General features: G+C 52.4%; 8 protein-coding genes across 8 annotated transcripts; 4 read left to right on the forward strand and 4 right to left on the reverse strand.

Moving 5' to 3' along the window:
• Positions 1-244: 244 nt before the first annotated feature.
• PtrM4_097290 (PMT1, Dolichyl-phosphate-mannose--protein O-mannosyl transferase) lies at positions 245-2680 on the forward strand (the record flags this gene model as incomplete). Its single annotated transcript, XM_001933895.2, has 5 exons — positions 245-376; positions 451-581; positions 629-1181; positions 1228-2176; positions 2226-2680. The coding sequence occupies 5 exons, from the start codon at positions 245-247 to the stop codon at positions 2678-2680; spliced, it is 2220 nt and encodes a 739-aa protein (XP_001933930.1).
• Positions 2681-3135: 455 nt separating this feature from the next.
• PtrM4_097300 (RecA, RecA-RadA recombinase) lies at positions 3136-4522 on the reverse strand (the record flags this gene model as incomplete). Its single annotated transcript, XM_001933894.1, has 2 exons — positions 3136-4105; positions 4167-4522. The coding sequence occupies 2 exons, from the start codon at positions 4520-4522 to the stop codon at positions 3136-3138; spliced, it is 1326 nt and encodes a 441-aa protein (XP_001933929.1).
• A 1356-nt stretch (positions 4523-5878) lies between these two features.
• On the forward strand, positions 5879-8415 carry PtrM4_097310 (carnitine acetyl transferase; the record flags this gene model as incomplete). The annotated part of the gene is made up of 3 exons (XM_066107215.1): positions 5879-6284; positions 6363-8330; positions 8378-8415. The coding sequence occupies 3 exons, from the start codon at positions 5879-5881 to the stop codon at positions 8413-8415; spliced, it is 2412 nt and encodes an 803-aa protein (XP_065962883.1).
• A 1170-nt stretch (positions 8416-9585) lies between these two features.
• PtrM4_097320 (HOOK multi-domain protein) lies at positions 9586-12604 on the reverse strand (the record flags this gene model as incomplete). Its single annotated transcript, XM_066107216.1, has 7 exons — positions 9586-9597; positions 9663-9842; positions 9895-9978; positions 10421-10758; positions 10803-10921; positions 10968-12502; positions 12560-12604. 7 exons carry the CDS (start codon positions 12602-12604, stop codon positions 9586-9588), a joined length of 2313 nt encoding a protein of 770 aa, XP_065962884.1.
• Positions 12605-13320: 716 nt separating this feature from the next.
• On the reverse strand, positions 13321-13735 carry PtrM4_097330 (uncharacterized protein; the record flags this gene model as incomplete). The annotated part of the gene is made up of 3 exons (XM_066107217.1): positions 13321-13328; positions 13375-13491; positions 13585-13735. The coding sequence occupies 3 exons, from the start codon at positions 13733-13735 to the stop codon at positions 13321-13323; spliced, it is 276 nt and encodes a 91-aa protein (XP_065962885.1).
• A 969-nt stretch (positions 13736-14704) lies between these two features.
• On the reverse strand, positions 14705-18417 carry PtrM4_097340 (RNA-binding protein Puf family, translational repressor; the record flags this gene model as incomplete). The annotated part of the gene is made up of 5 exons (XM_066107218.1): positions 14705-15655; positions 15707-17141; positions 17206-17621; positions 17956-17976; positions 18184-18417. The coding sequence occupies 5 exons, from the start codon at positions 18415-18417 to the stop codon at positions 14705-14707; spliced, it is 3057 nt and encodes a 1018-aa protein (XP_065962886.1).
• Positions 18418-20793: 2376 nt separating this feature from the next.
• PtrM4_097350 (DltE, Short-chain dehydrogenase) lies at positions 20794-21975 on the forward strand (the record flags this gene model as incomplete). Its single annotated transcript, XM_001933889.2, has 3 exons — positions 20794-21220; positions 21276-21617; positions 21668-21975. 3 exons carry the CDS (start codon positions 20794-20796, stop codon positions 21973-21975), a joined length of 1077 nt encoding a protein of 358 aa, XP_001933924.1.
• A 395-nt stretch (positions 21976-22370) lies between these two features.
• Positions 22371-23448, forward strand: PtrM4_097360 (RnhB, Ribonuclease HII; the record flags this gene model as incomplete). Its single annotated transcript, XM_001933888.1, has 2 exons — positions 22371-22587; positions 22637-23448. 2 exons carry the CDS (start codon positions 22371-22373, stop codon positions 23446-23448), a joined length of 1029 nt encoding a protein of 342 aa, XP_001933923.1.
• Positions 23449-23731: the final 283 nt, after the last annotated feature.

The raw sequence follows: 23731 nt of genomic DNA on the forward strand, positions 1-23731 counted from the left end.
GAGCCTTTTCTTGTTCACACTCTTTCGGGGCTTTCTTCTACGGCCCACGGCCACTTTTAATTGATTCCCTTTTTTCGACTCAACTTTGGATCGGCTACTGCACCACCGCGCGGTTGCGCAAGCCCCGTAGTACCGACTAGACGTTACAGCCTTTTTCGCAACACGCCACGAATCCTTTCACTTCCTCTAGCCAACGTTTCAGTGGCATCTGAAATCAACTGGAAAGTTGCCATTCCCCTTTCTTATGGAGACAACGGCGCGCACAACGGGTGCCGATGCCCAGGCGGAGGAGTTGCGGAGGAGAAATGTCACCGGGCAACCACCGGCCGCGCCAGTAGTGGCACCGGTACATGAGAAGGAGAAGTCCAAAGAGAAGGTATGCATCGCTGACGAGCGCTATTACAGTCTACCAGACGCCAACTGCAGAGATCAATTACTAACGGAGTTCAGCCCTTCGACCTCCTCTCTGCCCTCGACGAGTATGAGTTCATCTGGGCGCCTCTGATATTTACCTTCTTCGCCTTCTTCACGCGCATGTACAAGATTGGTCTCTCGCCAATTGTCACCTGGGATGAAGCTCAGTAAGTTTTCAAGCGTACGAAGTCTGGATTGTTCTAACCCTGTGCAGTTTTGGTAAATTCGGTTCGCACTACCTCAAACGCGAGTTCTACTTCGATGTCCACCCCCCGCTCGGAAAGATGCTCGTCGGTTTGTCGGGATACCTTGCAGGATACAATGGCTCGTTTGAATTCAAGTCGGGAGAAAAATACCCGCCTGAGCTCAACTACGCCTTCATGCGCCTCTTCAACTCGGCCTTTGGCGCAGTCTGTGTTCCACTGGCATACTTCACTGCGAAGGAACTGAACTTCCGTCGACCGGTTGTATGGTTTGTCACTTTGGCAGTCCTCTGCGAGAACTCGTACACCACCATCAGCCGCTTCATTCTTCTCGACTCCATGCTGCTCTGCTTCACCTTCACCACTGTCTTCTGCTGGTCCAAGTTCCACCGTCAGCAGCACGACCCCTTCTCTCCCGAGTGGGGTCTATGGTTGATGCTGACTGGTGTATCAATTGGATGCGTGTGCAGTATTAAGTGGGTTGGTTTCTTCGTCACTGCCCTCGTTGGACTGTACACCATTGAGGACCTCTGGAACAAGTTTGGTGATCTGAAGATGCCAAAGGTATGCAAGTGTGTATCTTTTTGTAAAATGACGCTAACGAACATAGGTTGAACTGGTCACACATCTTGCTTTCCGAGTATTCGGTCTCATTCTTATCCCTCTCGCCGTCTACATGTTCTCCTTCTACCTGCACTTCTTGATTCTCGAAAACAGCGGACCGGGCGATGCACAGATGAGCTCCCTCTTCCAGGCAAACCTACGAGGAACCGAGGTGGGCAAGAACAGCCCGCTGGAGGTCACCTTTGGCTCTCGTGTGACACTGAAGAACATGGGATATGGTGGTGGACTGCTCCATTCTCACGTCCAGACCTACCCCGAGGGTTCTACGCAGCAACAAATCACTTGCTACCACCACAAGGATGCCAACAACGACTGGTTCTTCTACCCCAACCGCCATGAAGTCGAGTACAAGCCAGACGAGGAGCTCCGCTACCCAGGAAACGGTGACGTCATTCGCTTGATTCACGCCCAGACTGGCCGTAACCTCCACTCGCACGCCGTCGCCGCTCCTGTCACCAAGAGTGATTGGGAAGTATCTTGCTATGGAAACACGACTGTCGGAGACACCAAGGACCACTGGGTTGTTGAGGTAGTCCGCGACGCTGCTTCCAGAGACTATTCTAAGCTCAGGACGCTCACCACTTCCTTCCGTCTCAAACACAAGGATCTCGGGTGCTACCTACGTGCCGGCAATGTTAACCTTCCACAGTGGGGTTTCAAGCAGATTGAAACGACCTGCGTAAAGAAGAACAACCCCCGCGATGTCTACACCCACTGGAACATTGAGAGCCACACCAACGAGAGACTGCCACCGGGCAACCCTGGTGATTACAAGTCGCCCTTTCTCCAGGATTTCATTCATCTCAATGTTGCTATGATGACATCCAACAACGCGCTCGTCCCCGACCCAGACAAGCAGGATGATCTTGCTTCTAGCTTCTGGCAGTGGCCCATCCTCCACGTTGGTCTGCGTATGTGTGGTTGGAATGACGACAGTAAGTATTCCCAGTCTTTTCAAGCTTCGTTTTACTAACATCAGCGTAGTCGTCAAGTACTTCCTCCTTGGTAACCCCCTCGTCTACTGGGGCAGTACTGCATCTCTCGGTATCTTTGGACTCATCGTCCTCTTTTACCTTGTTCGCTGGCAGCGCGGCTACAATGATCTCAACAAGTTTGAAATCGACCAGATCCACTACGCCGGCATCTACCCCATCATCGGCTGGGTCCTGCACTATATTCCGTTCGTTGCAATGGGCCGTGTCACATACGTGCACCACTACTACCCTGCACTGTGGTTTGCCATCCTCGTCATGGGCTTCTGCCTTGACTTTAGCACCAGGAAGCTCAGCAAGCAGGTCCAGTGGGGCATCTGTGCCGGACTGTACGCCGCCACCATTGGTCTGTACATCCTCTTCGCGCCCACGTCGTTTGGTATGGTGGGACCCAACAGCCAATACAAGTACCTCAAATGGTTCGACAGCTGGAGGGTTACCGACTAAGCGCTCGTGTTAGGGGGCGTAGTCGAAAGAGAATGAGACGTTTTTGATCTCTTTTCTTCCTCTTTCTTCTCTTTTGTAACAACAGATTTTGCTCTCTCTCCTTTTCATTTACTGGGTGTCTAGGGCATTTATGTATGGGAGGGCAACCATGCAGGCAGGGCAGACAGGCAGATGAGCATCTATATCAGGGCAGCGTTTTTATACAAGGCCGGGTAGCGAAGGTGTTGAATGGGATTCACTTTTTTCCTATCCATCGGTTTCGGGATTGTGAGTTTGTGACACTACCTGTTCTAAGAAAATGGAATATAATGTGATGAAATGCCGTTTTCTTTTTGGTCTAAATGAACATTGGTGTACGTGAGGGCATGTCTCATGTAAAATCAAACGTCAATGGTAAACTCTTTCTATCATATTTACATCACATCATCTATACTATATACAACACACACCCATCTTCACTTCTTCCTCGCCAAACTCCTAACCCCACCCCTCACAATCTCAAACTCGACACCCCGCCCCTCACTCGGCGGCGCCCACGCCGCAAAAACAACCTTAAACCAGCGCCGCCATTTACTCACATGATTGCCCCCGTCGTCCTCGCCATCATTCCATTGGTCCTGGCCGTTGACCGTGTGGATAAGCGGTCTAGTACTACCAGCAAAGACGGGCTGTTTCTTCAGTGCAATCCGACAGGCGAGTTGATTCGTCCACACGAGACCGAGCGAGGGCGTCTTTTGTACGTGGAGTTGTTCGTATTGCGAGTCGCCCCAGCCGGTGAACCAGCGTTGTTGGTGGTCTAGGGAGAGGGGGTCTGGGGAGAGTGTTAGTGCCGGGGTGGTTGGTTGGGAGGCGGAATCGTTTTCGTTGCTTTGACTAGGTGGTTGACTATTTGTCGATGTCGTTCTAGACGCTGTGTTTGAAGTTGAAGCTGATGGGGGTGCAGCTTTGGCAAATCGATCGGCGACTTGATTTGCAACTACGACAGCCACGCCTTCTGCCCTAGCTAGCTGTCTTAACAACGCACCCAACTGCACCAGCTGGGTACCTCGTTTCGCCATGGACGCCGCCGTGCCGCCATTATTGGGTCCTTGCTTTTCGAATTCCGCGCGGTAGTTTGCGGCTACGGAGTCGATGATGACGAGGCCGATGTTGTGCTTGCGGATGGCGACGGGGAGTTGGTAGCGGAGGATGTGGTCTTGGGATTCTAGGTCGGGTGTTTGTATGCTGAGGATGCGGGATAAGGAGGGTTTTTGAGAGGGGGGTAGGGTGGAGAGGGCGGGATGCGAGGAGAGGAGTTGGGAGAGGCGGGTTGTGGAGAGGAGGGCTTCGGTGGAGATGTAGACGCTGGATTTGGAGAGGCCGTGAGGTGGGGCGAGTTGCGCGGATAGGAGGAGGGTTAAGAGGAGTTGAGTTTTTCCTGCGCCGCTGAGGGAGCATTGTGTTAGTTTGAGGTAGGATGGTAGTAGTAGTGGTGGTGTAAGTATACCTTTCTCCAGTTATCTCAACCAAGTAGCCACGAGGTATACCTCCACCCAAAGCAGCATCTAGTCTCTCATCTAAAGTGCTTATACACGTCCACGTATCCTTCTCTTCACCCAAGAACTTGTTACCAGTATATTCAGTGTCCGTCCCCCCGAACCCCAATTGACCATGCAGTGCCGCTACAACACCATCTGCGAGCTTCCTCAGCTCTCCAGCCGGCACCTGGGCACGCTTGGCCACATCCGCAGCGTCGAGCGTAAGCAGATCATTGGTTGTGACAAGGGCCTTGTCCAGCGAGGGCAGCAAGTGCGTGTATGGTTTCTGGTCAAAGTCAGGCAGCACCTGCAGCAGATCCGTCATGAGCCAAAGAGCTGTAGCATCTGCGCGGCTCTGTGGATGAGGGAAGAAGCCAAGCGCGAACCAACGGCGAACAACACGGAATATCGGGCTTGGTCAAATGTCACGGTGAAATATGGTTGCAGGCTGAGCGTGGGATGTGAGCAACTTTTTTTCGACACGCGTGATGAAGTTTGGTGACGCGCCGACGCCGTGTTTGACGTGTGCCTGGTCTGGTCTAGCTGCCAGCGCTAGTTTGGTGGGGGTGGTTTTGCTTCCGTTTCTCCTAGGGCCCGTGTCCTACGTCACACCCCCGCTTCTCCACATGCCGCCGCCATGTTCATTCCATTCTGTATAGGTTGAGGCTGTGTGTAGAAAGCTCGTGAGGTGGAATGATTACACGCGTATGCCGTGTTTATCTTCATAGTCCCTCCTAGCTACTAGAAACACCAAACTCTAACAACCTGATCCTGTGTGCTGTTATCATCCAAGCCGTATTCCCACCTCATTATCCATCCTTTGGATCATTAGCCGTGCCACCTTTCTAGGCGGGAACCTGCGTGGTGTGTGCATTTCCCTTTATAAGACCCTCGCTCGTCTACCGCGCGGCGGAGGGCCTTCTTCCACTCGTCCGTGACCTTTGATAGCTGACGTTTGACCACCGACCCACTAGTAGTGCATACCTCGGGGCCAGCTTACGCGCTTGCCCGGTTCCTCACGACCGAAGTCTGCGTGTCAAGTCAAGGACTTGTTGCTTTTTTTGCTTTACCAAAGCCGCGGCACATATTTTCCGGCCCTTTATCCCCGTCTATACTGCTACTGGTGTCTTTGCGTTGGATAGCACGCCAGAAGTGTCCCCACACACGTGCGCGGTAAGTTGGTTGTGCGGAGAGGTACTACTGACTACAGCAGCTTTTGAGATAAACGTCTGTATTGGAGAAGAGACGGAGATTTTGTGTGCTCGTATAGAGCTTAACGCTACTAGGTAAGTTGCATTTTCTCTTGCATGAGGACGTTATTTTCTTGCTACGGTTGCATCGGGTCTTCACCTTTGGTCTGCCATGGCGGGTCACGTACCGGGTCAGCGGTCGGCTACTTGGATCATCTTTCCCATCTATCGCGGAGCCTATCGCCCGTTTCACATGCTTGGGTGCCAGGCGGGCTCGCCCTAGTGCTACCGCCCTTTCCCACCCGTCCTTAGTCTTATAAAGCTCTTTCCTCCCCGTCCTCAGGTACCTTTGATGCTCTTGGCAAATACTTGAAGTACTCATGCCGGCCTACTGTCTACAAGACTGTCACTATTTCTACCGCAGTGCTTTGCGGCACCTCAACATTTCTACATCCATTTCACCTCTCTACGCGTAACTGACATTGTTCGTCATGGCAGTCCGCACATTCACCCAGCCGTCATCTCTAGAAGACACACTAGTGAAAGCCTCAGCCATGTCTGGCTCAGAAAACATAGCAGTGCGCTCGGAAGAGTCTGCAAAGAATAGCACTCAGTCCTACTCATCAGAGGCACAAGCGCCGTTGGCGAGTCACACCAATCCCAACTCGAGGCCCGGTATTACATTTGCCCACCAGGACAGCCTTCCAAAGCTACCTATCCCGGAGCTCGATAGCTCATGCAAGAAGTACCTTGCCGCCCTCAAGCCATTACAGTCGCCAAAGGAACACAGCGACACGATACATTCAGTAGAAGACTTTCTCAAGTCCGATGGTGTTATTCTGCAGGAAAAACTGAAAAAGTACGCGAATGGAAAGGCCAACTACATTGAGCAGTTCTGTAAGTACCCATGTTCCCATGACCCGTATCTAAAGGTGTCATTCATATCTGCAACGCATGCGCTAACCCCATGATAAGGGTACGATTCGTATCTCAACTTCGACAACCCGGTGGTACTTAATCTAAATCCATTTTTCTTACTGGAAGACGACCCCACCCCTGCTCGCAACAACCAGGTCACTCGTGCAGCCTCGTTAGTGGTCTCGGCCTTGTCTTTTGTCAGGGCTGTCAGAAGAGAGGAGCTGCCGCCTGACACCATCAAGGGTCAGCCACTATGCATGTACCAATACTCGCGACTGTTTGGTACAGCCAGAATACCAACAGAGAATGGATGCCAGATAGGTCAGGATCCAACCTCAAAGCACATTGTTGTCATGTGCTACGGCCAGTTCTATTGGTTTGACGTCCTGGACGATAACCATGACCTGATCATGACTGAGAAGGATATTGCTCTCAATTTGCAAGTTATTGTTGATGACGCGCAAGAAATTCCCATCCAGGATGCTGCAAAAGGAGCACTGGGTGTGCTCAGTACCGAGAATCGAAAGGTCTGGGCTGGCCTACGCGACGTATTACACAGGGAAGAGGGATCAAACAACTCCGACTGTCTGAACATTGTCGACTCGGCCCTCTTTGTGTTATGTCTGGACTACACCGAGCCACAGACTGGCGCTGATCTCTGCATGAACATGCTCTGCGGAACTAGCAAGATTGAGCGCGGTGTTCAAGTCGGTACATGCACGAACCGTTGGTATGACAAGCTTCAGATCATTGTGTGCAAGAACGGAAGCGCGGGCATCAATTTTGAACACACCGGTGTCGACGGCCATACAGTACTTCGGTTTGCTTCCGATGTGTACACTGACACCATTCTTCGCTTTGCCAGGACCATCAACGGCAGCGCACCCAGTCTCTGGGCCTCGTCTAGCCCAGACCCAGCGAAACGCGACCCAGAAAGCTTTGGAGATGTGCAGACAACGCCGCACAAACTCGAATGGGACATGTTGCCTGAACTGAGTACAGCCCTGCGGTTTGCCGAGACACGTCTGGCAGACCTGATCCAACAGAACGAGTTTGCCACTCTCGAGTTCCCACATTATGGTAAGAACTTTATGACGTCCATGGGCTTCTCGCCCGATGCTTTCGTCCAGATGGCGTTTCAAGCAGCCTACTACGGATTATACGGAAGGATAGAGTGTGTCTACGAGCCCGCCATGACCAAAATCTACTACCACGGCCGCACAGAAGCCATCCGCTCCGTCACCGAAGAATCCGTCGAATTCCTCAAAACCTTCTGGGGCGAGAACCCCGCAGCGCAAAAAATCGAGGCCCTCCGCAAAGCGTGCCAGAAACACACTGAAAACACTAAAGTGTGTTCAAAAGCCCAAGGACCAGACCGCCATCTCTACGCCTTGTACTGCATTTGGCAACGCGCCATTGACGAATCCCAAGATTTCGCCAGCAGCGACGGCTGGGACTCTACCCGGCCCTCAAGCCCAGACGCCTCATCCCCAAATCGCAACTCGCTCCTCTCAGAAACGGGTTCCATCTCCAGCTCCCCGCCACCACAACATCAACAACAAGTCCAACACTCGATGCCCGCCCTCTTCGCCGACGCCGGCTGGGACAAAATCAACACCACCATCCTCTCCACCTCAAACTGCGGAAACCCTTCGTTGCGCCAATTCGGTTTCGGTCCCACGTCCGCCGACGGCTTCGGCATCGGCTACATTATAAAAGACGGCAGCATCTCCATCTGCGCATCGTCAAAGCACCGCCAAACATCCCGCTACATCGACGCGCTGGAATCCTATTTCCTCGAGATACGCAAGCTACTCCGGCAAATCAAGCGTAGCAGAGGCGCATCGTCGGGTGATAAAACGGCTACGCGGGCGAGAGAGGCAGAGGATAGACCGTCGTTGTTGAAGCAGAGGGGGGTGATGAAGAGTCGCGGACGCATTATCCTAGGTGATAGTGCAGGGAGGTTACAGACGCCTAGTGAGAGTTTAGTCGATGACGAAGAGGAGGATGATGGGTTGGGTGGATGTAGGATTCCCCCTTTTTCTTCTTCTTCGCCTGCTTCTTCGCCTGAGTTTTCGTTGTTGGGGAGGAGGCGTGTCTCGAGTGTTGATGATTCTTTTTCTTTTCCTTATCTCCCATCTTCTTCTTCTTTTCCATCGGATGTCTTCGACTTGGCTGTTAGGAGAGGTGCCAGTGGTGGTGGTGGTGCTTTACCACCTACACCCCCACACTCCCCTCCTTTTACCCCCATGACACCAGTCCTATCCTCCAGCCCGCGCAAATCTGTCTCTGTTGTCAAACCCCTTAGGCCAAGGGCGCCGACAACGACGACGACGACGACGAAGCGGAAGCCGATTTTCTATTCTTCTTAGCTTGTCCCCCTTATTTCTGTTTTTTCTTTCACACACCCTTTTCTTAATCTCCCCGCAAATCAACACTTGAGACCCCCCTTCCTTCCCCTACCCCCTTTCCTCTCTCACCTATTGTTCTTTTCGTATTGGTTGCACAAAGGCTAATTGTAACCCCCTTTTTTCCTCGCAATATAGATGGCTTCTTCGATGCAGGAATGCTGCGACATGCACTCAGTGCCAATCGAGACCACCAACAAGGCATGGAGCCTGTGGAGCGGGATGTTGTGAGAAGGAATATCGGAAGGAGGTTGAGGTTAGCCGAGTATTGAGCTGAGGTTATAGGTGCGTGGGTAGTGGAGAATGGGCTGGAGAGTCTCGTTCGATGGAAGCAAGGAGGGAAAGAGGGGAGATGATGGGATTTGAGTTTGATACAAACATCTCAGAATATGAATACACACACTATTACACCATTACCCAAATGCACAAAACTAAAGTACACAGTAAAAGATTTTCATACATTCATATCCATCCACCCATCCATCCCTTCCCCCTCCACCCCACCCCTACCAATACATATCCTTCCCCTTCTCACCCCAAAAAACACAACCCTACCTACATACAAATGAACAAAAGGGGGTATAAGTGACAAAACAGTATCCGTCTATACATCTTCACGCAATACAAATGCCACCAAACCTGCGCAATGCTGAACCAAACCCGATTCCTCGGCCCCACAAAATGCGTGATAAACAGATAAGAAACCAATACGCCATCGCCACTCTGCACATGCAAGTCCTGTCTACGCGGCACCCTGACGCTAACTCTCGCTCTGCCTGTGCTCCTGCTCCTGCTCCTTGGGTCTAATGTGGGAGGAGGCGACAAGGATGATATTTGCAACGAGGCGTGTTGTGTGGAAGGAGAGACGGCACTTATCTCCGGCCCTGTGGGGGGACGTGTTAGAAAAGAGGGCAGTAGGTAAGCGGATGTTCAAGGCGAGCTAACGTACTAAGACGCTTGCGCCTCCTCCAACAGCGGCTCGCTGTTTTCCGAGCCAGCCCTTGGGTGCTTCGGAGCGTCTTTGCAGGATGACGGTGTTGCTCATGAGGCGTTGGTTCATGTCGTACCACATGGACTTTACGAGGGCGTTTTCGCGACGGAGGTTCTCGACTTCGCGTTGGAGTTCGGCCTGATGCAACATTAGAATTGTGTATGATGGAATGGAGGAGCGAAGAACTTACCGAGCCCTTTTCGGCACTCTCCTTGGTGGCCAGCTCGAGCTGCTCTCGTAATGTACCGTTTGCTTCGACTTGGTCTTGGAGATCCTGTTGCAGTAATGTGTTAGCTAGCGATGGTGTGCTAATAACAACTGCGTAACTACTACAATGATGGAATAAGGGGAATCTCAAAGTCGTCTTGATAAGTATACTCAGGCAGCCAGGCCAGGGACAAACTTGCCGTCACACGATCAGACAAAGTCCGTGTCGTAGTGAGGTACTCTGTACCACGTGTCGCAGACTCAGGTTTCCGTTTTGGCGAGACTAACTGCGTTATGCGACCCCAGGTAGTTTGTCCCGTGCCAGCCGTCGAAGTAGACAGTTCAGATAATGACTTGTTCTTGCCCGAATGGCCTTTTTGCGGCGAGGCAGGTGAAACGAGTGTGGTAGCAGTAAACGACGGCTCAAGCTGGTGTCGCCTCATCGTAGAAATTGCAGTATCGAACGCAGAGGAAGAGGACTTGCTGTGGGAGATTTGCGCGCTGCTTACCTTTTTGGCCTTGTCCAGGGCCGCTTCTGCTGACAGGACAGTCTCGGCAATTTCCGAGCTCGTGCTGTCTAGCACGTTTGGCTGCGCTTCACCAGGTGCTTTGATCACTGTTTCTATCCGTTCGCGCATTTGGCGTATGGTCTCGACCCTCTTAAGCTCGAGAAGCTCAGCTGGAAGGTTTTCGCGGTCGAGTAGAGCTGCTCGCAGGAGGCTGGACTTTTCTGCATTTGCAAGCTCAAGCTCTCGCAGTCTGTCGTTGGTTCGTTCTTGCAGTACTAGCAGGCGTTCATGTTCTTTCTGGATACTGGCTGTTCGCACATCGTCGGCTACATCGGATTCTAGTAATGTTAGCGTCGTTGTATAGATGTGCTTGGAGACATACTTCTGTTGAGTTCATTGCGGAGTTCGGCCATTTTCAAGTCTTGCTCACGTAACCGGCGGCGGAGTTCTTCTAGTTCAGACTGTGCGGTTTGTAGTTTCTCGTTTTGCTCCAGGAAAGGTCTGCTGGCGTTAGTAAGGAAGAGAGTAACTGGAAGATACCACCTACTTTTGACTTGTCTCGTCCTTTTCCATCATCATATCGGATCGTAGGCCTAGGTTTTCCTGCATCTGCTTAAGTGTCTCACTTTCCAGCGACTTCAGGCGAGCATTGAGAATATCGACTCGTTGTTGTAGGGCAATCGCATCGGCGCTCACACGTCCATCGGTAACGGGCTTGGTGTCGGATTCTTGGTTGTTTTCGTCTTGTGAGAGCTCGTCTTCCAGACTATCGCCGCGGTCTGCGTGATTCGACGATTCCAGCTCGCGTATCCGCTCTTCAAGTTCCTGCTTTGCGTCCTCGGCCTTGTACTGTAACTCGCGTGTCTGTTCCAGCTGCTTCATAAGGAGCAGGTTCTCGTGTTCGACCCGTGTCCGTTTGCCCTTTTCTTCGAATATGGCCTGCTCACCGTTGGCAAGCGTCTGTCCATTCTCCTTGATGATGTTTTGCAAGACTTCATTCCGTTCCTCGACACTTTCCAGCTGTGCTAGCCGTTCGCGGGCCTGTTGGTAGTCTTCCCGTAGTGTTTCGAGCTGTTTAGTCTCCTTGGTCAGAGACTCAATCTTCTTCTTAAGATTCTCATTCGCCTTTGCTTTTTGGCTCAACTCATCCCTTTCGGCCTTGATGAGTTGCAACTGATCACGCAGTTCCTGCTTGGATCCTTCCTCGCCCTGTAACCGGTCGAGACGGCGCTTCTGACTGTCCATGATGTCCCTCGCGTTGGCCAGATCCTGTTCCAGTTGATCGATATATTGCCGGTCCCGTAGCAGGTCGTTCCTTAGGTTTTCGACATCGTCGGATTCGGCGCGTTGTGCTTGGCCAGCCCGGACGTCCAGATATGCACTTGCTTCCGCGACCTCTTCTTCGAGCTTGGCGATTCTCTCCCGCGAGACTTTGAGCTCCTCGCTCAGTTTCCCAACCTGCACTTTGAGTGCTTGCCGGTCCTTGTTGGCTTCAAACAACTGTGCCTCCTGCTCCAGTTCGTTCCCGGGTGGTGATGGCGCGCCAGAAAGTGTTCGTGTGGGCGTTCTATAGCCAGTGAGATTCGGCTCGGCTGTCAGTTCTGCGTCGACGCCAAGTTCTGACATTCTCTGGTCCAAGGCCTGCATTTCCTGTATGGCCTCGGCAATCGTCTCTGCGGTCTTGGTGCCCAGCTTGGGCATGACTTGCAACATTCGCTGGTTGCTGCGTGGCGAGAAGCAGGCGGCGAGCAACACGGCCATTGTGAGTTTTGCGACGAGCATGGTGGATCCATCCCGTGCGCCCGTCTTCAGATCCGGAATCATGCGCTTGGTGAGGACGGGCAGCTGCTCGCATTCCTCCCGTATGTACATGGACGTGGCCCGCTCGATGTGCTTGAGGTTCTGCCATCGCGGTATCCAGTTGTCTATCTTGGACTGTCTGCGGTGGTGTGTCTCTTCAAAGTTGGGGAGGGACTCGTTGAAGTAGTCCGAGTCGATGTCGGCGAGGATTTGCCATAGTATCTGGCCATCTTCCAGTTGGCTCAGTGTTGTGATTCTGTAGGGCAGGTCGAAGGTGTTGACCTGCGTATTGGTCGTCAGTTGTTTTTCTCATGATTGCCTGGGAAATGGGGGGCATACCCAGTCAAGGAGCGCCTTGAGCAGCTCCGGCTTGAAGTCGTCCATGGTGCAAAATGGCGGGGCCTGGAATCGGCGTCTAAGGTCAGTGTAGTGGTGTTTGATCGGGGCAAGTTGGGTCGGCAGCCACGCATTTCGGAGAAGCGATTTTATCGGTGAGTTGTTGGACGTGCTCGACGAAGCACAGGTTGTTCCTTGTTCACGGACGTGTCGACGCGTTCGGTGAGGTTGGGTGTCCCCAGCGCTAAGCCGAATAGCAGCAAATTCCGCGGCGGTGTAATTGCTGACCGTGACTTGAGTCGCAAATCGGGGCCGCAGCAGACGTCTTCACCAAGGCGCCGACAAAGGTCTGGACATGACGCGCATGAGGCCGCCGTGGTGCGCTGAGACGATATGCACGGCCCCTAACCGCACCCATGGCGGGGAAGGAGCCGCAGCCGGGTCCCACCATCGACTCGACGCACATGAAAAAAAACCTAAACTGTAAACACTACTTCGACTCTGTTTACGGTATGCATTTTGCTTCTTCTTTGTTGCTATGGCACTGCGAGAACGTTGCGCATCGTTACGATTCGCCAGCACACACCGGCTCGGCTCGGTGCCAAACAAACACGTCCCAGCCACTCCCGCGATGCGATAATCATATGCAATTTGGTATCGTTGAGTAACTTTATCCGGGACTCGGAAAAACAATACAAGCTCCCAGTGTAGCTGGTTCATGCTCAACTTGACACTACCACACTAACACGCTGTTATAACACCCCCTATCCCCCTATATCAACTAACCCCCCTCTAGTCCTGCTGCGTGGTAACAATACCATCCTCCTCAATTTCGCACTTGTACACATCGCTCAGCGCAGTTACCATCTCAAGCGCCGTAGACGGGGCCGTGGCAGCAAAGCCTTGGATAATGTTGTACTCGTGGGTAATGACGCCTGAAGCACCCAACGTCAGCAAACGTCCTCTGTCATGTTACATGCGCCCTGGACTGTAGGACCTAATGTAGCATATAGTCTATCATCACTTACCTCCAGCTTTCTTGATGGCGTCTTTGCCCTGCTGTACGATCTCATTCGGGGTGCCCTTTGGCCAGCTGATAATAACGGATCGCTGTGGTGCGACGGCCATGGCAAAGGTAGCGAGGAGCGCGACGAGAAAGGTGAAGATGACGGAGCGCATGCTGAAGGTTTACGGATCGTGCAAGGCGTGATGTAGTAGTCGTGCCGTGGGTAGTCGCGAATGTGGAGGCGGACAATAGGGTTGTGGGGCGGTGATTGCGCTTCAAAGACCTTCTTATCGAGATATAGTACCGTCAAAGTGTAGCTGGTTATTGGTGGTTGCTAACGTGTCGTGCGGTGCCTAGAAAGAAGGAGGAAGGTGCTGCTTCAAATGGATGGTCCGGATACGGCAGGCGCGTTGTGCGTCACGGTCTCAGGTCACGCCGCCGCTGGCCCCTCGTCACAGCCACGCATCAATGCCCTCTTGGCACCCTTTCATCATTCGAGACATCACAACGTCACTCATATGCAAACACACCTCATCTTGGGGGTTAATCGTGATTTATTCGCTTGGTCTTGTGTGCCACCTAGCTCCAGGCTCACGACAATTGCCATTGTAATATAACCGAAGAAGAAGAAAAGAAGCCGCTCCTTTGGCGGCAGTGCTAATGATCGTACTACGTCTCGTAATTGTAATCGTGCTTGTGCTGAACGTTCCTTCTTATGCACCAAAGTGCCATAGTCGTGAAGAACAAGCGATTGGCTGAAAAAAAGCAACGGGGCAAAGGAGGGGTAAAATACAAGCAGTGAATGCAAGGGGAAAAAAGGGGAAAAGGGGGAAGAAACAAGATGACTCCATGTAGCCGGTACCCATGCGCCATAAGATGCCCGAGGAAGCCTAGGCTTCGTGATGATGCTCGTGTGGTCGTACTATACAAGACCGGCCTGCCAGAGGAAAAATAGGTTGTTGATGGACCCAACCGACCCACAGACAAAGACCGGTACATACAAGGAAGATCGCCTCATATCATGACACCCGCCAAAACCAGCCTAATTTACCGGTATTTATGTTGCGTAGTGATATGCTGAGGTATCCATGTGCTTTTGATCGTACTTTTGCTCTCGTCAAGTCGTAACGTCGTCGTCCGTCCTAAAACCAGTTGCCGTGACCACCGTTGGACTGCGCAACTCCATACTGAGGTTGGTGCTGCTGGTAGCTGTTGTTGTGGTGGTGGACGGGGTTGGGCATAGGGTGAGGCTGGGATGCGTTGCTCAAGCGGTGCGGTTGACGGTGAGGTTGCGGAGACAGAATAGCAGGACCATAGTTGGCCGTAGCAGTGTACATGGGGGGCTGATACTGCGGAGTCTGAGTGTACACCAAGTTTGAGTCGGCACTACCTTGAATCGCGCCGGGAGAGGTTTGACCAGAAGTGCGACCAGTGTAGGCTGAAAGACGGCTCTCGCGCTCTCCAACCTTGCTCATGATGCGACGACCGTACGGAGTCTGACGGATAGACGGGAGAAGCGGACGCATCATTTCGATGAGATGCATGCACAACTCGGCAGGAGCAAACTCAAGCGCCGTCTGGATGACATAGTTGCCGAACGAGTCGCGCATGAGCGAGTTGAGCTGCTCAACGTCAAGCAACTCCTCAATCATCATCGCCTTGACTTGCGGCTCCGCGCAACGAATGCACTTCTCGATGACGTTGGAACTGAACTTTTGCATCGAGAGCTCGCAGATCTTACCCTGGAAACCTTGGCACATAGGCGTCGTGAAGGATGCGTCGTTGAGATCCAGAATGTACTGAATCACATAGTTGCCGAATGGGTCTTGTACGAGCTGGAAGCTGTGCGCAGTGATCTTGCGGATGAGATCAACCTTCTGGAAGCCGGAAGCATGGTCAATGCAGCGCTGGAGAACACAGCATCCATGGCGATGAGTACCGACAACAACACAATGTTCGCCTACAGCGTCAAAGATGAACTGAGCCTCAGGCGACTTGAGGTGGTTCAAGCACTTCTGGATGACGTGGTTACCATTCAGATCCTGAATAAGATCAACGACCTCTCCGGACAGAGCCTGAATGATCATCTGAGTCTGAAAATGTGTTAGCTTTCTGGTCATTCATAGTTGGGTAATATAACTAACCTGCTCGTCGGTGGAAATGAATTCAATCATCTTCTGCAGAGCCCGAGTACCGTGCTGGTTGAACGCAATTTGGACCATGGCAGAAGTAGCGTTGCGAACAAGTGTGTTGCGCTGTTCATCGTTGCAGTACTCGAGCAACTTCTGACAGAGATAGTTGCCGAATGGGTCCGTCATGAGCTCCACGACGTGAAGGGCAGTCTCGTCGAAGATGATCTGGATGTGCTCAGGGTTACGCTCCTCAAGTTTCTTCTGCAGGAACCGACATCCATGCTGGTCTTTGCACAAGCCGTAGATCTCCTGGCGGGGCATAGTCTTTAGGTCGTAGCTCATGTACTTGTTGGCATCGTTCTGCAGACGACGAGTCTGAATGACACGAGCTTGACTGTCCTGAATACGCCCACCTGGTCCGTATGTAGCATAGGGGTTGAACTGGGGTCCATTGCCATACATGCCGTTGGGCGCGTACTGAGGAGGTCCACCATACTGAGGTCCAGGTCCGGATCCAGCTCCAATGTTCAGGCCGCCCATGCCTGCGTTGAGCATCGACATGCCATAAGCATAGTAGCCGTTATTTGCGGCCGAAACAGTCGAGTACTGAGACATTGCTGGCGAACCAATCGATGACATGCTATGCTGAGAGGCGGCAGTGGTCGAAGGTCCAAAAGGAGCGGCGCTAGCGTGCAGACCTGACTGCGCATCCCTGGTACCAGTTGAGAGATCGCGACTATGGCGGTTTGACATGCCATTCTGCATACCGTTCTGCATACCGTTCTGCATGCCGTTCTGCATGTTGTTCTGCGGGATCCGACCAAGACTAACGTTGTGGTTGTGAAAGTGTTGCTCCGAGTGCGGGGTATAGCCATTCTTCAGTGTCGGAACATCGCTGGTGGAGTAGGACTGAGTCAGCTTGGGCATGCCGTTCGTAGGGCTGGCGAAGCTGGCGCGCTTGTTGTCGGCGTTCATGGGAGCAAAGTTGAACTCAACAGAGCGGCGGTTGTTGGCCATCTTCTTAGGAGTGGTCTCAATGTTACCACCAGTCCGAGCAGAGTCATAGTCATCAGCCTGGGGAGCTTTGCGGAAAGTGTTAGCAGGAAGCGACTGTTGAGCTTGACGATGGCGGTATCCATTCCAACCAGTGTATTGAGCTTCCGGGCCAGGGGATTGGGAAAGGGCCAAATCAAGCGCAGCCGAAGATGCAGAAAGTTTCGTACCATTGCCATTACCAGCACCGTCATGGCGTACTAGCACAGGAAAGTCGTCCTTGGTGTTACCCATTTGAAGGAAAGCCTTGCGCTCACGTGAAGCACTAGACTTGTCGTCTTCACGGAACAGAAAGCCGGCTGTGTCGATGTGACCAAGAACGGAAGAAAGATCTGGAAGGTCTGGACGATTGCCGTAGTCCATCCGGGTAACGGGCATAGACATGCGGTTGTTCCTATTTAGGTTAGTTTGATGAGTTGCCAAGGGTAAGGGTCAAGACAAATTGCAATTGGACTTACTTGCGGGCTGCTGGGCTTAGCGGGGTGAAGTCGTCGTTGTCGAAGTCGTCCTGTTCCTCATCCGAGTTGCGGCGAGATCCTGGCATGGAATGGGAAGGCAAGTTGCTGCCGTGGACGTTGGACGGAGGAGACGTGACTTGCGAGTTCGCGCGGCTACCACGAGGCGTAGTCATGCCCAAGTTGACGGTGGGTGGCATACTGAAGCGATTGGGTCGCGACAATGCTGATGGAAAGCCGTTGCCCTCGCTGTACTCAGGTGGTGTTGTAGGCTGGCTGTGGGCAGGGCCGCCATAGTTGCCATCACGGTCCATCTCTGCTTCGCCGTGTTGAGCCTGGAGGTTGAGCAGCGCCATCTCAGCGTCGAACCGCCGTTTGGCTTCTTTGAGATACTCGTGTTCGATCCTTTTTCTCTCGAGCTAGCAAGCTGTTAGCTGGTCACACGGGCCGGCGGATAGGTTTGTCGCGAGGCAACAAGATCCCTAGTGACGTAGGATGCGTGAAAGTAAAAACAGAGGTTACAGGTAAGCAAAGCGAGGATTTGAGAAAGCGGAAAGCTGTACAGATATGGTGATAGCAATGCCTGTGAGGTTGATGGTGTTGTGTATGAGAGAGAAAAGACAGAAAGTTGTTTATCACTGGCCGTCACCTAGGCAGTGAGTGGCCTGGTGGGTCCAATCCAATCTCACTTCCAATAGCGAATGAGGGGTAACGTGGTTGTGGGAGATTAAATCCGCAGTGAAGTTGACTTACAACTTGGAGCTTGTGGTAAGTCTGTCGCGATTGGTCGTTAGCCCAACTCTTGATCACCGCGTATGTTTACAACTGAAACGACAACCACTTCAACAACCGGCGCAGAATGTATGATTCTACTCAAGTCTATGCGCGTGGTTGTGGAAAGTGTGGGAAGCGGAATCGCAAAGCGCCTTTGAGGACCAGCACTTGCTTCCAGCTCCTGCTTGTATGAGAATGCCGACATACCGCTGTTGTGAACTCGGTCGGCTCTGCCGCCTGTCTACGTTGCTGTCCGATTGGCGACAAAGGCATACTCAGTGTCGGAATGTTGTTGGTCGTGAAGCGCCGGTGCAGCGTCGCGCGGCCATCGCCATTCTGGTTCTGGTTCTGGTTCTGGGCGGCGCGATTCAAGGAAAGGAACGAGGTTTCTTCACGAGGAGATCGAAGGCCGTTGCCTCCCCCCATGCCTTGGTAGGCCATGCTGACTGGAATACTAGAAATACACTGGCACTCAGGTCAGCGCGACTACCCTTGAAGCTGGTGTGGGGGTTCGGCGGGCGGTGTGAAGTTGAGATGAAACCGCAGCCACCCCGTGTAGCATGCCCGAAGCGCGAATACATACATGATATTTTGTACAAAGGGCAAGTGCCCTTACTGCCCTCACTGCCCGCTGGCTTTGATTTCACAAGGTACAGGTGGAAACGTTGTAGGAGGCTCGGTATGTAGGCAGGTACGGAAGGCGCTGTGGTGCGGGTCACGGCAGCGCGCACCTGATGGCCTATGCACAATACGAGTCGTGGGTAAAGACAGTCTTGGAGAGTCTGGAAGTATTGGCCACCCGTTCAGACTTCAGGCCGAGAGAGCGAGTCTATGAAGCAGATGTGGAGCGTTGGATTCACAGGTCAGGGTCCATCAGGGGACGATGTGGCGCGCCAACTAGTGCTGGTGGGATTCCGCACATATTGCGCTGCTGTCGTCGCGTACTCTGCCCAATTGAGGTTTTGGACCCTCGTGTTCACCCGCAAGCCTTTGATATGCAAAGGAAGCTCCTTGGAAAGTATCTAACCCTCAGGACTTAGTTGGGTCCTGGGATTGAGGCCTGCGGTGTGGCCGTAGCCTCTGAAGCAAGTAGCTAGTCGACCATATACCAGCCTATGCTCATGCCTGGTCCCAGCCATTTTGGACCGCTCGCCTCAACTGTCAGCCTTCCATCATTCCACGCGGCCCACTCCCGCTCTCTGCGCGGCAAACGTGGTCCAGCATGTCTCTCCAGACCCTGGGATGGGATGGAGATGCCGTCGGAGCGGTGGGCAATTCGGACCCTCACGTCATCCGGCAGCTCATCGTCCAAGAAGTAGCCCGACCAGTCAGACTTGCAGCCTAGGTACCACCATACGCGCAAGGAGGGGCAGTGTAGCTTCCACGGCCGAAGTGGAAGGACTGGCGGGGCATCCATCGTCTCAAACACCGACGCATGCCGCGCCTGTAATGAACATGTCGTGCAGAATGGGCGGACTGAAACCTGACCGTACACTGATGTTACGATTAGAGGCCGAGAATAATTGCCGATGGTGTATCATTTCAAGACATCTGGCCAGACTTGTTGGCTTACGCAGATATCCGTGTATGCTTCTTCGCAATGCTGTAGATCTTGTCAAATGAGGCGCCCGAGTCCGAACGCAGCCAATACAGTTCGGCAAGGCCTGACCGCTCTCGTTTCAGATTCGAGAACCAGGCATTTCCCCGCACGCGCCTTGCATCTACCAATCAGCAAGGGGTGGAGGTGGGATTCGTGGGACCGGCTAAAAGCAAGGCCACAGTGGTGCTCTTGTAACAATCAAACAAAGTGTACAAGACAGCGGAGATGTTTCGTTTTCAGTTGGCTCCTAGCTGACAGTTCGGTTGCGACGTTCTCATAGAGTTCCCGTGGCAAGAAGCCGCCACACGTGTGCTGATGAGCTAGCACTAATCAGGCTGGTTCCGGGCCATCGGTACCAACGCAAGCGAAAGCGCTGTAGATGAACTCTTGCAGCTTCCGTTCCTATGTGTGCCTCCGCGCTGATGGCCCTCGGAGACTGCTGCAGGGTGCCCGTGACAGCACAATAGCGACGTGCATTGTCACGAATGTGGCTGACAAGCTGAAAGATCTGCTCAAGAGCCCTCTGGAAGGAGTGGGAGGACTTGGCATGCACTGCCAATGGCAAATATGACCATGGGAATTGAAAGCCTTCACTCCTCGTTGATTAGTAGTTGTATATTTGTATGTACCTCCCAAATTTAATCGTTTATCCAATTTTCTATGCCGATAGTGAGTATGGTTTCTTTTTGCCAGCCTTCTTATCGCTACCCAGGAAATGGGTAACATGGCAATCTACTTCTCGCTCCTAGTTTGGGCCCGCATATATCGATGGATCCAAGAGCTCAACATGATCGAAATATCCCTCTTGAGTAATTACTGCAGGAGGATCGTGCCTTCACTAATGGAGGCCAAGAGGCGACAAGCGCGTCTTCAGCTCCTGAGGGCTGGGATATATCCATCGATCCATTTGCCTTCACGTTGCAGGTGTTTACCATATTGATCTTGATCTCACGTGGGGCACGTCTCTTATACATAACAGCAAGATAGATATTTGGTATGGCATATGGCTGAAGGTGAGCACCTGACGCAGCTGAACCGAGGTCTGCCTTAGTTCGTGCGATCCCATCGACGAAACACAATCGACTTGGCTCCATCCCCTCTTTTAACGGAGCCAAGCCCGCAACACCCTACTAACTTGATGGCCTACTAGTAGTCTGCCTTCAATACCGCTCAGTATTCGCATCGTATCGTACCTAGACCCGCATACCAATCCACAGATGGCAGGCTTAGTAAAGCGCGTACTCAGCCTCGTCACCACGTCGGCGGGCCATGTAGCATTCAACCCTGTCATCACAGCAGCTCTCCTATGGATTTTGACCAAAGGACCTCCACAGATCCGTGGTCAACTGACTAGCAGGATCGCGGCTCTTCAAGATCCTCGACGATATGCGCAAGTCGTGAGAACGCTGAAGTGGTGTCTGGCTTTCGGGACTATGCGAGTCGTCAACAAGCAGATGAACCACATTGCTCTGAACGCAGGAAGAATTCGAAGTGAAAGGGCGAGATGGAACTGGGACCAGGAAGTCGCTGCGATTACGGGTGGATGTAGTGGTATTGGTGAACTGGTCGTCACCAGGCTGGTCCACAAGGGAATTAAGGTTGCGGTTCTGGATATCCAGCAACTGCCTCCAAGTCTACAGGGCTGTAAGACTCGTCAGCTTTATATACGCTTCTTTTGAGCGCTAATAAAGATTACTAGACGCGGATATCAAGCTCTTTACATGCGACGTTACGAATCCATCTGCAGTCTACTCAGCCGCAGAGAAAGTAAAAGCAACATTTGGTGCTCCTACTATTCTCATCAATAATGCTGGGATCCTTGCAGCACATACCATTCTGACGACGTCTGATGATTATCTCCGGAAGATTTTCGACGTCAATGTACTTAGTAACTGGTACACGACCAAGGCATTCCTCCCAGATATGCTTCGAAACAACAAGGGTCATATTGTGACGGTTGCCAGTCTTGCAAGTTATGTTACCGTCGCTGGAATGGTAGACTACACAGCCACCAAGGCGGCCATCTTAAGTTTCCATGAAGGTGTGTTTTCCAACTTTATTTCTTCGTACGTTGAGCTAACTTGTGAATAGGGCTCAATCAAGAGCTCCAGCTTCATTACAATTCACCAAATGTTCTCACGACATCGATTCATCCTAATTGGGTTCGCACACCACTGCTCGGACCCTTGGAATCGGCAATTACGAGCCAAGGCTCTGAGATTATCGAGCCTGCGGCTGTGGCTGACACGATTGTCGACCGTATTGTTAGCTGCACCGGCGGGCAGATCTGCTTGCCGAATAGTGCAGGTAAGGCGAGTCTGCTAAGAGGACTGCCGAATTGGATCCAAGAAAGCGTGAGGAGTGAACCCAGCAAGCTCATCTTCAACAATGTAAAGTGATAGCAAATGATACAGAAGTCAGTTCATATTTCCACATGATGCCGCTCCTCCACATTGTGCGGCCGCCATGCAACCCTGACAAGCAAGGCGCTGAGCTCGGCGAAACTTATGCAACGACACACAACGGGTGGTGACACGAGTATGACTTGCAGCTGCCAAAATACCGCTTTGAGTAGGTTCTGGTCGAAGGTGTTGAACACTGCATGCAACGTGCCGTGTACGCATGAAGTGTGTGTGGGCTCTTGCCGCGCTCCCGTACCCTTCACATCGTTAGCGGCTCGGTGAATCGCGTGGAAAGCACCGAGAAACGCGTCGCGTCTCCTCTACAATAAACCACTTAACTACCCCGTCATTAACATCACAATAGCGTTACATCATTTACGATAATTTCAAATATGGCAGAACCACAAGAGGACGTGCAAATGGACCCGCAAGAGATTGAGTTGGAGACACCCCCTTCGGACGTTTTCATGGCACCGTCAATTACCAAGTCGGAGATTCTGGGGGGAAAGTCATACTCGCATTTTTCGCCAATACCGAAGCAAATTGCGGACAACATGTCTGGAGAAGTCGTACTAGGTGTGGACGAAGCCGGGCGAGGCCCTGTACTGGGTAAGAGGTCACCACCAAACTAGAGGCAATGCACCCCTAACAATACCAGGCCCAATGGTCTACGCCCTTTTCTATCTACCGATTGAGCTGCACCACTCCCTCCTCGCTGATACCCACCACTTTGACGATTCCAAGGTCCTGACGCCTGAAGTACGTTCCAACCTCATGCGCAAACTATGCACAAAAGGCTCAGATCTCTACGACGCTGGAGGGTGGGCTACACGGTTACTGTCCGCACAAGACATCTCAGCGCATATGCTGTCACCTTCGGTGTACAATCTGAATGCGCAAGCCATGGACGCGACGATCGATTTGATCAAGGGTGTGTTGGCGCAGGGGGTCAATGTCACGGAGATCTACATCGACACCATTGGCAAACCAGAGATTTACCAGAGAAAGCTGGAACGAATATGGCCTACTATCCGCATCACAGTAGCCAAGAAAGCCGACAGTCTGTATCCCGTTGTCAGTGCCGCGTCGGTGTGCGCAAAAGTGACCCGAGATGCGGCTCTCGATGTCTGCTACGAGCCTTACCACAACCGCAACAACGAGGCAGAGCGAGGCACAGATGTCAAGGTAGCCTGGGGATCGGGATATCCATCTGATGCACGGACGACGACCTGGTTGAAGCAGAACATGGATCCACTATTCGGTTGGGGCAGCGAGACTCGTTTCTCCTGGGGTACGGCGAAAGAGTTGCTAGAAGGGAAGAAGGCCGATGTCTCTATTGACTGGCCAGTAGAAGACGACGGCAACGATATGCGCATGACCGACTTCTTTGTTGGCAAGAACGAAAGCGTCGGCGATGAGCTTGTCGATTGGTTTGGGAAACGCGTTACTGAGGAGATGGAGGTTTTTTGAAGAATGGAGCGAACAAAGCTCGGAAGACTACCCAGCAAATCAAAAAGACATGTTTGGATCGCTACTAGCAGTGGAACTCGACTCGGCATAAGCTGCCGAGTTTAAAGGGAGGCTAAATGCGAGTACCATGTGCACAGCTCATCGACCCAGCCCTACGCCCAACGATACGCACAGGTACCAACAACGGCTTCCCAACACTGCACGCTAGTCTTCTAGGGCTCACCAAACCTATAGCTGAGGCTATACTTGACCCAGCATCAGGCCTGTAAGGAGAAACCCCTGA

This window comes from Pyrenophora tritici-repentis, chromosome 4 (genome assembly GCF_003171515.1).
Source record: "Pyrenophora tritici-repentis strain M4 chromosome 4, whole genome shotgun sequence".
In the NCBI taxonomy this organism is placed as follows: Eukaryota; Fungi; Ascomycota; class Dothideomycetes; order Pleosporales; family Pleosporaceae; genus Pyrenophora; species Pyrenophora tritici-repentis.